Raw genomic sequence first — 14,093 nt, 5'->3', positions numbered from 1 at the left:
TATCTCCATTTCTAGTCATGGGATCTGAAGACCCCCTTGAATTCCAGTCTAATATCTTAGTTGCAGAAATTTTACTGACTACATGAATTATTTATTCACATTAATTACATTAGTAAAGGTGATTTGAAGTTTAAATTGACTTTTCAATGGGAAATTACATGTAGAGGGAGCAGTAGGTGGTGTTACTCCCCTCTCTCCCGCTCCCTTGCAATGTGATTTTTGTTCTTGGGAGAAACGTGTGACAAAGGATGTGGTTTTGGATCAAAGATGTTTTCTTCTGATTCACTTCTCTGCGTTTGATTTCTGTGAAACATGACTGACAGCTCGGTTGGCTGCAGTCTTTAATGGGTGGAATGAACTGCAGAAAGACTGAACGGCTACGTTGAAACTGCTTATGAGAGCTGGCTGCCCTCGACTTCAACAGTTGTTACCCTTTGCTCATTAACACAGGTTTTGGTAGCTTGCTTGGTGGTTGTACGTTGATCAGACCCAGATCATCCTGGAAGGCAGGGCTTCACCGCTTAACAACGTATTTACCCTGTCTCGAAGTTAGTTGTATAAAAGACCGTGTTCTGTCTGCATCAACTGGACTGTCGGCTTTTGGCTCTGGGCTATGCATGTATGAAGGACAAAATGCTTCAGTTCATGTCTCCTTACCCCCGTCTTCATCGGTGTTACATTAATGCACGATATGAGACACGGCGTGAAGGGTGTCTTGCCAAAGAGCCCCTGTAAAGGGGAGTGCAAGGAGGTGAGTGCCTGCTGCTGGCGGAGGGCTTCAGCCTGCCCTTCAGAGAGGTAGCGACTGTGGGTGCTGGGCTTGTCCTCACTCCTTCAGTGCGTTTGGTGCGCGTTCCCACCTTGCCAGGCTTGGCTGCCCTCCTCAAACAAAAGGGACAAGGATGTAACGCAGTGTATCAGAGGATGGGTAAGACAGACATCAGTAAACTGGAGTGAGTTGAGCGGAGGGTTATCAAGACGGTTGGGGCTGAAGCACTTGTCTGGTGAGGAGAAGCTGGCACAACTGTGTTTCTTCAGCCTGGAGAAGCCTGCCTGTACCTGTGGGAGGTTATCAAGAAGACAGACCCAGGCTCTTTTGCAGGGGGAAGATGAGACAACAGGCATAAACTGAAAGAAGAGAGGTTCAGAATATATGGGAAAATATATGGGAGGGGGTGCGAGGTATCAGACCTTTTCCTCATCAGTCCCATCAAGCAGTGAGACAGGATGGCCAGGGGAGCTGTGCACCTTCAGAAGTTTTCAAAATATGGCTGGATGAAGTTCTGAGCAGCCTGGTCTGACCTCACGGTTAACCCTGTGTTGAGCAGGAGGCTAGACAAAAGATCTCCTGAGATCCCTTCCAATTGGAATGACTCTCTGATCCTAACAGAAAAGGCTGAGCTGGACAAATGGGAGCTCTCATGTAGAAAGTGACACCTAGGTGTCATGAGTTGAAATGCAGCTTTTAAGGACACTTAGCAGCCTTAGGTTTGGGGAAATTCTGCTGTTGGGAGTTTAATGATATCACTTTATCCCGCTCCCCAGATAGAACAGAAGGCAAAATTTTGGCTGCATGAAATACAGAGAAGACAACATAAATTGGGTAATGTTACTTTGGTTCCTTTCCTTTCAGTATAGCAAATATTGATTCTTGATAGAGCATGTAAGGGATTTCTCTTAGAAACGTTTTCTTTTTGTCTACAGTCACTAAGTGATCCATGTGAACCCTCCAAAAAAAAAGAGATATGCGTAGAAGACTGGGTTAGGAGTAATAAAATGTCTGTGTTCTTCGACTGATTCGGTAAATGTTACCCTGTAAGTGTAGGACAGGGATTTCGGGTTAGGAGTAATAAAATGTCTGTGCTCTTCGAGTGATTCGGTAAATCTGTAAGTATAGGACAGGGATTTTTGTCACTAGTGTGTTTAAGAGGAGACGTGACCTGTGTGCCCATTCATAAAAGGTGTATTGGCTGGGGAGCGTGACAGGTCCTTCTAACTAGTGTCCTCCTTTGTAGCAGTCCAGTTGACAGATGTAGGGTTTCAGGCTGAACCTAAGACATTGTTTTCCTTGATTTAAAAAAAAAAAAATTAATTTACTTCTTCTAGCTTACTTAAGTGCTTTCTGGATGCCACTTCCCTTCTCCTTTCACCTTCCTGTTTTGTATTCCCGTCTGTTTTCAAATTCACCTCTTTAAACTTTTCTTTACTAACAGGTGGATCCTGCTTTAGGGTAATGGCAGGAAAAGTCAAGTGGGTAACTGACATCGAAAAGTCTGTTCTGATAAACAACTTTGAAAAAAGAGGCTGGATTCAGGTGGCAGAAAATGAAGACTGGAATTTTTATTGGTAAGTACGTTAAAAATACCCATTTCTAAATTTGTGAAGTAACTTAATATCGTACGCCGATACCATATGACAGAACACATACTGAAACAAAAGATGCAGTGCTCCTAAGAGTGTGACATTGTTTTCACTGCTCCTGTAACCTCCCACGGCCCTCTGTTCAGGTTTGCACTGGTGGAATCCTGCCGAAGTCATTGGCGTTCCTCAGGGCAGGAGGTCCCATCTGTGTGGATCCCTTCCCATGCTGCTGATCTCGTGTCCCTTTGCATCTCGCCAAAGGTGTTGTCAGGAAAAGTCGCTGACCTAGCAACGTATCGATCACTTCTGGGAATACCCACTGTAAAAAGCCCAGGGGAAAGGCTGTGCTCACTGTTTTCTGTTTTGAAATGCGATACCTGATTTTATTCAGATTTCTTGTGTGCAGCGAGGAGAATTTTTCCTCTATGTTGGAGGGGATCTGTGGCCTGAGGGGAGTCTTTGAATGTATCTTTTCCCAAAATTTTCGACAAGATGACCTAAGCAAAATAATCCAAGAGTACCCAGCTCTGGTATATGATAAAATATTCTCTTATCAATGCAATAAGACCCTGTTACCAGAGTGCAGGCCCCTGTAATAAAGGCCTTGAAAACTGTATTTTCCTTCTCCTTCATGATAATGATTTATATGCAGACTAATAATTCAACACTGAGAGTGAATGTGAAATTAAATCAAGATAATGGTGAAAGGACAAAAGTAAATAATCTAGCTTCTTATTTGGCATTTGTGTAATATAAGACCATGAAATGCTGTCCTAGAATGCAGTAATCTATTAATTGGCAGACACAATACTCTTCAAGTAAACCAAACAATTTATATTGTCCCTTTCAAATACGACAGAATGGTGGTTTATGCTGCCAAATGTACCCTTTGTGAGCTGCTTATTTAAATGGGTAGGAATCTAGTAATCTGTTCATGCTTTTGGAATGCAGTTGGGGGGGAGTCGGGGAACAGGAAATCAGGAAATATTCTTAAATTTCCAGTGTGAGACATCTAATACACAAAATTCTTTGTCTCTACGGCCCTGCTCTTACCTTCTGTGAAAAATGAAGTAGATGACTATTTGATGACTCTGTCTCTGCAGCCCTCTGATCTGTTTTTCACACGTGTTTTTAGTAGGATCTCTGAACTGCTGTTTTCAATTCATATGCTTGAAGCCCTTTACAATCCGAAGAGCAGGGTAGTCCGTAGGAAGTTGGTTTTGTGTCTTTTTTTAAGGAGAGCTGTTTCCAGAGAGTGAAGTAATAGATTTAGAAAGATGCTTCTGTAGCATTTGGGTGCATATCAGTCAGTTTTAGGCACTTCTGGGGGTTGACCTGACTATCAACAGAGTCCAGCAGGGCCACGTTGTCATCGTCCTTTCCTCACTGTCTGCCCCAATTTCAGTAGCAGTAGAGGGATGGATAACTCCTCTGGCAGGATTTAATTGGTTTTGCTAATAGAGGTTCAGGATACATTGGATTGTAACTGCAGCAAAATATTACACTATAACGAGAAATGAGGGAGAAGGTGAAGTGAATGTAACCAGCAGAGAAATTTCAACTTTGTTCTCCTGAGTTGTGTTTCTTGGGAGAATTCATTTGGTGTCTGTCTTTGCTTTCAGGATGAGTGTGCAAACAATCAGAAACGTTTTCAGTGTGGAAACTGGTTACCGCCTCTCTGATGACCAAATTGTCAATCATTTCCCAAACCATTATGAACTGACCCGAAAAGATTTGATGGTAAAGAATATCAAGCGATATAGGAAAGAACTTGAAAAAGAAGGAAGTCCTCTTGCTGAAAAGGATGAAAACGGGAAATATATTTATTTGGGTATGTAGTTCTCATTATCAGCGTTAATCTGTTTTCCTCTGTGGTCAGTAACCTGGACCTGAGCTAGCTTTTCTGTGCGTAAAGCACCAAATCTTTGAATTGTTAGAACGTTGAAGTGAAATGCTCTGTGCCTGTCAATTAAACAGGGGGAAGTGCACTTTATCCTAAAATTGTTTGCTGCGTGCTGCAAACCTAACAGCCTTCTTTCCCTGTCTTCTCCTTTCCTTCCCTTCAAATCTACCATTGGAGGATAAGGAAAAACAAGAATTGGAAGGAATATAACAGGGGTAATGAATATTTCATGTGAAATGCTAAGTTTTCAAAGCTTTCACAAACCTTGCTTTGAAGGATAATAGATAGTATTTTACAAATTGAGAGGAATAGAGGGGATGCCGCTCATTCAGGATCTTTGTTGAAATTAGAGGCAAAGCAGGAATAAAAGATTAAACACTTCTGTTTCCCTGTCACGTTACCACAGCACTAAGGCACAATACGCTCTGTACTCTAGCAAGTATTCAGCAGTATTCGAGGAGGAGCACAAATCCAGTTTGTAAGCATGGAAGTCGTATTTAGAATTGGTTGTGTAAGTAGTAAGGTCCTTAAAGAAGGCTGAACCTTTACCAGTGCAGCATTAGCTGAAGCAACGTTGGATGAAGTGATAATGGAATTGTTCTTTTTAGATGTAAGGGTACAGAAATAGATTTGTGACTAGGCTTTTTGTGTTGGGGGAGGGAGTGGAGTCTGGTAGAGGAGAAGGATTGGTTGGGTGGGTTTTTGTTGGGTTTGATGTCTGTGTTTTGTTTGTTTTGTTTTTCTTTTTATTATTATTTTGAAGAGGGACAATTGTGGGATGAAGCTACTTTAGGCTGGGAGAGTTGGGCTTGTTCAGCCTGGAGAAGAGAAGGCTCTGGGGAGACCTTATAGCACCTTCCAGTGCATGAAGGGGCTACAAGGAAGCTGGGGGGGACTGTTTACAAGGGCCTGTAGTGACAGGACAAGGGGGAACGGGTTTAAATTGAAAGTGGGGAGGTTTAGATTGGATATCAGGAAGAAGGTCTTCCTGGAGAAGGTGGGGAGGCACTGGGACAGGTTGCCCAGAGAAGCTGTGGATGCCCCATCCCTGGAAGTGTCCAAGGCCAGGCTGGATGAGGCTTGGAGCAACCTGGTCTAGTGGAAGGTGTCCCTGCCCATGGCAGGGGGGTTGGAACTGGATGGTCTTTAAGGTCCCTTCCGACCCAAACCGTTCTGTGATTCTGTAAGATTAGTGGTGAAACCAAAGGGCTCTCAAACTTCATAAGGGTCAGGGTTGGACTTTCTTTAAATCGAAAGTGAAAAAAACATTATCTGAAAATCTTATTCTGGAGCAAAACCTAAAATAAACTTTTGCAGAAACACTCCAAACAGAACTGAATGAACAAACTCTTGAGACAAAAAATATGGGGGAAAGATGGAGACAAGTAATGACTGCTAGAAAAGAAAATCAAACAAACAAAAACCCCAAACCAGTAATAGATCAGGAATGAGAAGAGAAAAGTTGTTTTTGAGGTCAGGAAGCACTGGAGTGAAACAGAGATAGGAATACACTGAGTTGATTTACATCTGGGGAAAGTGAAATGAATGCGCTGTTCATCTGTGTAAGGTCTGTATGGATGGAAGTGAGGATGATCTGATAGCAAAGAGCAAGAGAAGTTTTTTCTTGAGGTTTCAGTAAACGTGTCTGTGGGAGAAAATAAGAATGGCCAATAGGAGTTACATGGAAATAAAAATTACTGCATCCAGAAGGGATCAACACTCACACTTTGCATGCACAGAGGATGATAAGGTGCTTAGCAGAATGGAAAAAGCTGGCAGTGAAAATTGAAAAAGTTAATAAAGCTAACTTGGAATGGTATGCAATGCTCTACTTTCACAGCATATAAACATGAGAAGAAAATTGATTCACGTGAATTAAGTCTATTAATCTGAAGTTAGCAGCATGCAGTTTTTTGCAATTGTTTATGTAAAGAATAGAAACTAGAATTTAAATGAGCTAAAAAGCAACATGAATCTTAATGTAAGGTGGGTCATGCCAGACTGGAAAACTGAAGAATGATATTTTTTTTTTTTTTAGCCTATATGTGTCAGTAGCCTTATCAGATACAGTGTCTTTAATTGTGCACCATTTACTTTTTCCCCCCCTTAACTCAGATTTTGTTCCTGTGACTTTTATGCTTCCTGCCGATTATAATCTTTTTGTTGAAGAATTCAGAAAAAATCCCTCCAGCACTTGGATTATGAAACCTTGTGGCAAAGCTCAAGGAAAAGGAATATTTCTAATCAATAAACTCTCCCAAATTAAAAAATGGTCTCGAGACAGCAAAACATCTTCGTAAGTTCCTAAAACCTTAACCCTTTATTGCTCTTTCTGTAATGAGGTGAACCACATCAAGGTGCCAATTGACTGATGCATGGGAAAAGTATTCCATTATTATTACTTGGTCACTCTATAGCTGGTTTTGCATTTAATCTCAGTTGTTATCTGACTTCCTCCTTCAAACAGGTTTTAATACCATTTGTTTTGGTATGAGGAGGTACAAAGAACTGTTCAATTAACTATTCTTTATAAAAATGCTTCCAGTGTTGTTGGGGAAAAAATTGCACAAAAATAAATTGTTCTGCTTCGTGGTATTAAATAACAGGAAGTCAGAGAAAAATCTTCTCCTAAGCAATTTCAGTAATTATTTTATTTAATATATATTAACTCACTTTTCAAATTACTGCAAAGGAAGAATGCATTTCTATGAAATAAATGCATTATCAGTTTGGAGCACAAAATACTAACACCTCCTGATCTGCTTCCAAATGGGTGAAACAGGTTAGCAATCTCTGACTAGTAAACATTTTGATGGCTCAGCTAATGCTCCTTTTTTTTTTTCCTGTATAAAGCGACCGGCTGAATATCACTTGAGCCTTTTTTTTTTCCCCTATTTGATTTGGAATCTGAAGAATGTCACAGTCTGAAAGTTTTCTTGGCTTTTTCACAGTGGTTTGCAATTGTACGCCAAGCATAAATACAAATATTCTAGGCGTATACGAGCTTGACTAATGAAGGTAATGTAATACCTACTCTGCTTGCCTGAAGCATGCCAAGCTCTAAGTGCTCTCCGAGGAAAAGACCGGCTTGTAGAGCTGCGTTCTGAATGGCTCAGTCAGCTACCCTGTTAGCTTCAAAACTCAGCTTAAAAGGTTAATTGATCTTGGTCATCTGTTCAATATATTTAAATATTTTTTGTATGTAATGGTGGATGCCAAGTGTGCATTATTAACCCCTACAACTTTATACACTGTCTTGGCAGAAGATGCAAGATTTCAGTCAATCCAAAATTTACGGACTGCTTCTAAAGAAGAAAAAGACTTGCCAGATCATGTCTGTGCAAATGTCACATTCTGAAACATGCTTTATGTTTTTCAGGTTTGTATCTCAGTCTTCCAAAGAAGCCTATGTGATTTCTCTCTATATCAACAACCCATTACTTATTGGGGGGAAGAAATTTGATCTTCGCCTGTATGTTTTAGTATCTACGTATCGTCCGCTGAGATGTTACATGTAAGACACTAAATATCTGTATTTTGTTTTGAGAGAACGCTTCAGTGTTCTCAAAATTATGGCATCTTTGTTGGGCAAAGAAGTTTAACGTGTGCGCGGTATCTTAGGGTGCTCTTTTCCTTATTCCTTACTGGGGTTTAACATGTTTTAATCACCTCTTTGCATTTAAGGTATAAACTTGGTTTTTGCCGGTTTTGCACAGTAAAATACACACCAAGTACAAGCGAACTGGATAACATGTTTGTACATCTTACAAACGTCGCCATTCAGAAGCATGGGGTAAGTGTACCGAGCTCTTAAGTGGTTTTTTTTTTCGTAGCAAGACCTTGATTTTCTTAAATTTTCCCCAAAAACTTGGAATAAAAAGGTTTTTGTCATTCTTCATCGTCTTGCAATTAAAATCCTTCAAGTTGAACTTGCAGTCTTCTGAAATTTATTTATTTCAGAAGTAAGTCAGAAGTATGCAAGGTAAGAGTTGCAGCCCTGATACTGTGGTATCTTCAGAATTGCCTGCTGTAGTTGAAAGCAAGTGGCTTTTTTTCAAGTCTCCTGTCATTTAAATGCTAATATGCTCACTTGGCAATTGATTCTGGGAGCAGTGGAATTAATGGAGCCTGGTTCCTGTGCATTTGTATTTTTATAATGCACTTCAATATCGCCTTCCTGATCTCCCTTTCCCTCTCTCTCCCCCATCCAGCTAATTCAGATTTCCTATTTCAGCCCTTATTCATCACAGTACTTTCCAGCCTCTTCCTATGTTTCCTCCCCTCCGCCCCCACCTTCTCAGGGTAAGAAAAGGAATGTGCAGTTGGGAGCTTGGAGATAAGCATTTGCTGCCTGGCCAGCTGGTGGCTTCCTCTTGAATGGACAAAGATGGAGTTCTGCCTGCAGAACAGTTCTGTCCTGTAATTTGCCGTTGGTATTCATAAACCATGTGGAAACCTGATGGCTTTGACAGTACTTCCCTGTGTCAAAACAGGCTGAAATTCACCAGGGGGAGGAAAGGCTAGTGGGTCAGGGGTGACCTGAACAGATGGGCGTACAGTGTCACTGCCCAAGCCTTGTTCCTTCAGGGACCCCGCTTGATGATGATGACTGTCCCTTTGGCGTTCTTAGCGGATGTCTGTGATGTCTAAACCATGCCTCTGTTACAGCAATTAAACCTCTGTTGTTGCACTTCCTAATTGCCAAGGGGTTATTTTAAGCGTATGGAAAACAAATGTGTACGTACGTACACGTACGCGCACAGTCACGTGTGTGCACGCATACTCACGAGATGCAAATATTGTATCTCAAACTGTAACCTTGCTACATGTGCCTCGTCTCTTCCTGTTCTGGAAGATGTGCAGCGTAGCAGAATTGGTTGTTATCTGCATATTCCTGCAACAACCATATGGATTACAAATGTCACTTACGATGGTAGTTGCAAGCCAGGGTAGGTGTCAAAACATGGCATTTTTCAGTGCGACAACCATCTTATTGCTCAGGTGCTGATTTGTGAAGGGCTTCAAACACACTACGGTTTGACAGGGCGCACTGAGAATTAGTTGTGGGGAAAGCAGATCCCATACAACGTAGAGATAAGTCACGATGCTGTTGCCAGTAGCAGTGAACAAGCGAGGCATCAACAAGTTGCCCGTGCCGTTGTTATGCACCCTTTCATCTTCTCTACCAGTTGAGGAATGGCCTTCAAGATTTCTCCCAAACAAAAGCAGAAGTGGTGGTGTGGTCACTTTGAGAGAAGAAAGGACAACAGAAATGGGTCTAGAAGTAGCAGCTTGAAAACGTGGAGTCATCACTACAGTATTTGAAAAACTTCTTTGAATTTCTGAACCACTAATATCTTGCGTTTTGCAGAAAGACGGGAGAAAATTTTAATGTAAAGCCACGCCCATCCATCCTATCTGTCCTTCTGTTTTAAACGTGTCTGCAACTTTGGAGGCACTTAGGCTGTACCATTTTAGAAAAATCAGTTGACAGTTCAAATTAGGTTCCTCATCAAAATTATGATGAGGTCTGGAAAAACTCTTTAAGTTCTAGCTGTTAACCTCTACTCTAAGCCCTACGTGAACCTCAGAGTCCCCGTGTGTTTGTACCCTACATGCTCGTGGGAAAGCATTCCTAATTTGAAAAGAGTACAGTTGAATATCAGGGAAGGGGTAAAATGAAGGAAGGAGGGTAAGTCAGTATACCCATCATAATGTTTGTGCTGGAAAATACAGTTCTAAGTCATTTTTCACTGCGTGTGCAATGTGAACAAAACAGTAATTCTTCTACCTAATTATTTTCAGTTAGTGATCTTCTAAGGAGCCTGCAATTTACTACCTTGTTGTAATATTTTTAATTAAACAGCTGTGATTGTGTGAAGCTCTACCCAGTTGCAACCTACTTTGATTTGTGTCCTTGTTCGGAAATGGAGAATTGAAACTTTGATCTCTGTTCCCTTGCTGGAATCTGGTCTCAAGACATTTTTACTGTGCAGCAAGTCCTGAGAAGCATGTTTCAGATCTTTATTTGTACAGTCCAGTTTGCCAAATTTTCTAAGGGGTTAACTGGAGGGAAAGCCTAGAAATAGCAGCTTCTCTGACCTTGTCTTAGAGGACAACAGATTCCTCTTCTCTGACAACCTTTTTTTTTTTCTGCTCTGCATTCTTTTATAATTTAGCAGGCATATGATCATCAATTTTTAGAAATGCTCTGCGGAGAACTTTTATAAAAGGACAAAGCTTTTGTTCTGAGAGTTATTTGAGGGCTGGATGTTTGTCTTTCCATCAGTAAGTACACCCTCAGTTTGCTTTTGTCTTTCCATTTAAAGGAAAGATAGTGCAGAGCCTTGATAGCCTCTGAAAAGACAAATATAAGATAACCTCCTTTTTTCTGCCTTGTTCTGTTTCAGTAGCACTTCGTGGTGTGTGTTTGGTTTTGTTTTTTTTTTTTCCTATATCAAAATACTGAATTACCTGGAAAGTTAACCTTTAAAAATAACTGAGTCATTTCACTGTCCTCCTGAGTGTAACTGTCAGTAGCACCACTGAGAAGATGCCGTGTTTGGCTTTTGGGAAAGAGACAAGTCTCATTTTAAATGAATAAACACAGACAAGCACGGTCAAGTGCTGCATTTTAAAACAGCTAACTTCAGTGAAATTTAGCTATTGCTCACTTAATTATTCCTCCCTTATCCCTAGAGGAGGAAAAAGTTACATTCTTTGACATTTTAAAACTTGTATCTCCCAATCATAAATCACGTTTAACTATAAAACTGTCAAAGTACTGTTGGGTTTTTTTCTTTTTAAAGATTTATTCATTGATTTGCAATGTGTGATGTAAACACAGATATAATAAAGAGTTGTTTATGGAGAGGGCAGTTCAAAGTAAAGCTGAAGGCTTCATAAAATAGTGTGAAAGCAACTTGCTGGGTTTGTTTTTAGAGCAATACTGTAGGTAAGTACAAGTGGGCTTTTTGTGTGAATGAAACAAAACTGCTGAGTGACTTCAAAATCTTAATGAACTAATTCCTTAACTCTGCAGGATGATTACAATCATATCCACGGAGGCAAGTGGACAGTGAGCAACTTACGGCTGTATCTGGAGAGTACCCGTGGAAAGGAAGTCACAAACAAATTATTTGATGAAATTCACTGGATAATTGTGCAGTCACTGAAGGCTGTTGCGGTGAGTACTGCTCCTGGAATGCTGCCAGCGATGGCATTACGGCTGCAGGCTTCTCATAACCATGAAAGCGAGTTTGCCATCAAAACCTCTAAAATCTATTTCCTGCTGTTGGAGTGATGGTGTCGATGCTGATTTTGCAGTTCTGTTACCTCTTGATTGCTCTGAGCTGAGCGAACCTTGGGGTGGGTGGGTGAGCTTTCTGCATATTGAAGACGTGAGTGAATCCCTTTCCTTGAGGGCTCTGGGGACGGTTTAGTGTGACTTGGTACTGCCCTCGTGAATAGTAGTAAGCTCTGCCAAGGTGCATGACGTCATTTCAGCAATAACAAATGTGTCAAAGACAAAACAGCTCTGGAGGACAACTTATCAAAGAAAACGCACGGGTTCAGCAATGTTACATAACTTACTTTCAGCTCTTCTATACACGGGTCACGTGGTTATCACGACTCTTCTGGTTTTTCAAATACAAGTAGAGATCAATCCTCCGCTCGAGTGACTTTGTAGCGTTGGGTAATCTCCCACAATTACATTACTGTGGGTCAGCTGGGGTAAGCGAAGAACTCGCTGTCCAGTTCCCAAGTGCCTGCTCCTGTCATCTCTTTTGGGTTGGTCCTGGCACGACGGTGAGCTGAATCAGCTCCCTTGCCCAACTGATAATTACTGTGCTCTTGGTGGACGGGTTAGTATTCTGCCAGTGTAATAAGCTGAGTCACCTCACTGAAGGGCCAGAAGAACACCAGCATCAGCATGAGAAAGAGGGACAAGGTCATGAAGCTAGGATCCGAGGCAGGTGGGGAAACATGGCTCAACTCAGCCTCTGCATATTTGAAACCAGATGTGAGAAGAAAAGGGATTTAATCTAAATGTTAGCAGAACTTTAAAGGAGAAGAGAGAAGGTGTTGAGAATTATTGAGCATGACACGTTTTGGTCCTCTGCCTTTCTGACAGTGGCAAATATAATGAGATGCTTGTTCTTCCTTTCTGCTTTCACTCCCTGAAGAACTGAAAAGCTTTCGTTCTTGGTCTAGGGGAAAACTTCAGTAACCTGTGACAAAGGTTTCTTTAAAAGATCTGATGAGTTTTGCATAGATGAAAAGTCTTACCATGCATACTGTGAGTGTTCAGCAGATGCTGGAAAACTACCAACTCTCTAAAGGATGTGCATCTAAGGACAACTTGGTCCTTGGTCTCCCTTGGCTTTTGGGATCATAGTTGGCTTGAGCTAATTATAACTTTTAAAATGTATCTGCTAATCATTTGACCTCAAATTCCTGCATAGTTACAGAAACATCATAAAAGAAATGTCTTTGAATGAAGTTTTAAAGAATTCACAATTATGTGAAGCTGTGTTCTGTACATTTTAAAACTTCCAGATTTCTCCTGATGCGTGCAGGCTTTAAATATTTATTACTTCTGCAAAATACAAAACCACTTATTTTCAAGCTGGGGACATAATGGAAAGTTAATCTAACTTAGAACTTGTCATTAATGCCATCAGCAATATTGAAATACATTTTACAGCTTGGGAAAAAAAGGACAATCCTGAACTGACTGGTTAGCAAGCTTGTGTTAGAGTTACAACATTGAAAACTGTTTTAGAAGATTCATAATGTAATTGCATGTGTAATTAGGTCACTTACAAAATTGTTGATTTTAATGCATATTGTTGTCTTGGTTTTTTTTTTAGCCTGTGATGAATAATGATAAACACTGCTTCGAGTGTTACGGATATGACATTATCATTGATGACAAGCTTAAACCATGGCTAATCGAGGTAAAGTTACATAAAGTACAGGAAAAACACTTCCTCCTTGTTTCACAGAATGAAACTAAGTAGATTTCAATGTAGTCTTTCCTCTTTTGAAACAGTATCTTTCGTTCCTCAGATAAGTGGATTGAGAAAAATATTGGAAAGTGAAATAGGCCATGTGATGGCCAAGCTAGCATGTGCTTTTGTTTCCTATTTGCTTGGCATTTGTGTTTGTTTGGGGCTTTCTGTCATGTCTTAAATCCAGTGTATCCGTGCAATTGGACGTCAGAGGCAGTCGAAGAGTTGGCAGATAATGTATCGGTAGCTGGAGCATTGGCATTGGCTTGAATGCTGCTGTGGCCGTAATGTTGCAGGTTGGGAGGACGAAGAAGGGGCATACATAGGATAATTGGGGTATTTTGAAGGCTTTTTTTTTTTCTTTACATAAATTTCTCTTCAGTGTATTAGCTTGAGGTCTGTATGGTCAACATAAATTTTAATCCAGCCCTCTTCCCTCTCAATCTAATTGGGAGTGAAAGATAAAAGGTAAATGGGTTTTATTAAAAAAAAATAATAAATCTGTTTATTGTTCTGATACCACTTCTCCGTAGTAAATTTGGAATGCAAGAGATAAGCTAAATGAACCCCAGTTTGAATTAAAACAAGATGCAATGCAGTTCTTTGAATAGAGAGCACGTATGTGTTTCTCCAGCTCACAATTTAACTGGGGATTAAGAACATAAATAAAAGCTGTTTACCTAGGAGAAACCCACAGATTCCTGTATATGACAGCTTTTGGAGTGAACCAGGCAAATTATGAGCACTGAAATTTGGCTTTGGTATCCATGTAAGCTTAGAAAATTAAACAAAAATCTGTCTTGTCTGACTGACCC

General features: G+C 40.6%; 1 protein-coding gene across 1 annotated transcript in view; it reads left to right on the top strand.

The window, feature by feature from the left end:
* The first annotated feature begins 2,216 nt into the window (after positions 1–2,216).
* TTLL1 (tubulin tyrosine ligase-like family, member 1) overlaps positions 2,217–14,093 on the top strand; it is a 13,912-nt gene continuing 2,035 nt past the window's right edge. Inside the window, exons 1-7 of the mRNA XM_010160117.1 lie at positions 2,217–2,346; positions 3,984–4,192; positions 6,380–6,560; positions 7,644–7,778; positions 7,949–8,057; positions 11,307–11,450; positions 13,138–13,224. Of these exons, the coding sequence (XP_010158419.1) occupies positions 2,234–2,346; positions 3,984–4,192; positions 6,380–6,560; positions 7,644–7,778; positions 7,949–8,057; positions 11,307–11,450; positions 13,138–13,224 (978 nt within the window). The 5' untranslated portion in view covers positions 2,217–2,233. The remainder of the gene's footprint in view (positions 2,347–3,983; positions 4,193–6,379; positions 6,561–7,643; positions 7,779–7,948; positions 8,058–11,306; positions 11,451–13,137; positions 13,225–14,093) is intronic.

Source organism: Eurypyga helias, unplaced genomic scaffold (genome assembly GCF_000690775.1).
Source record: "Eurypyga helias isolate BGI_N326 unplaced genomic scaffold, ASM69077v1 scaffold4631, whole genome shotgun sequence".
Taxonomy (NCBI): Eukaryota; Metazoa; Chordata; class Aves; order Eurypygiformes; family Eurypygidae; genus Eurypyga; species Eurypyga helias.
The sequence above is the reverse complement of the archived record's forward strand: the minus strand, read 5'-3'. Positions and strand labels throughout refer to the sequence as shown.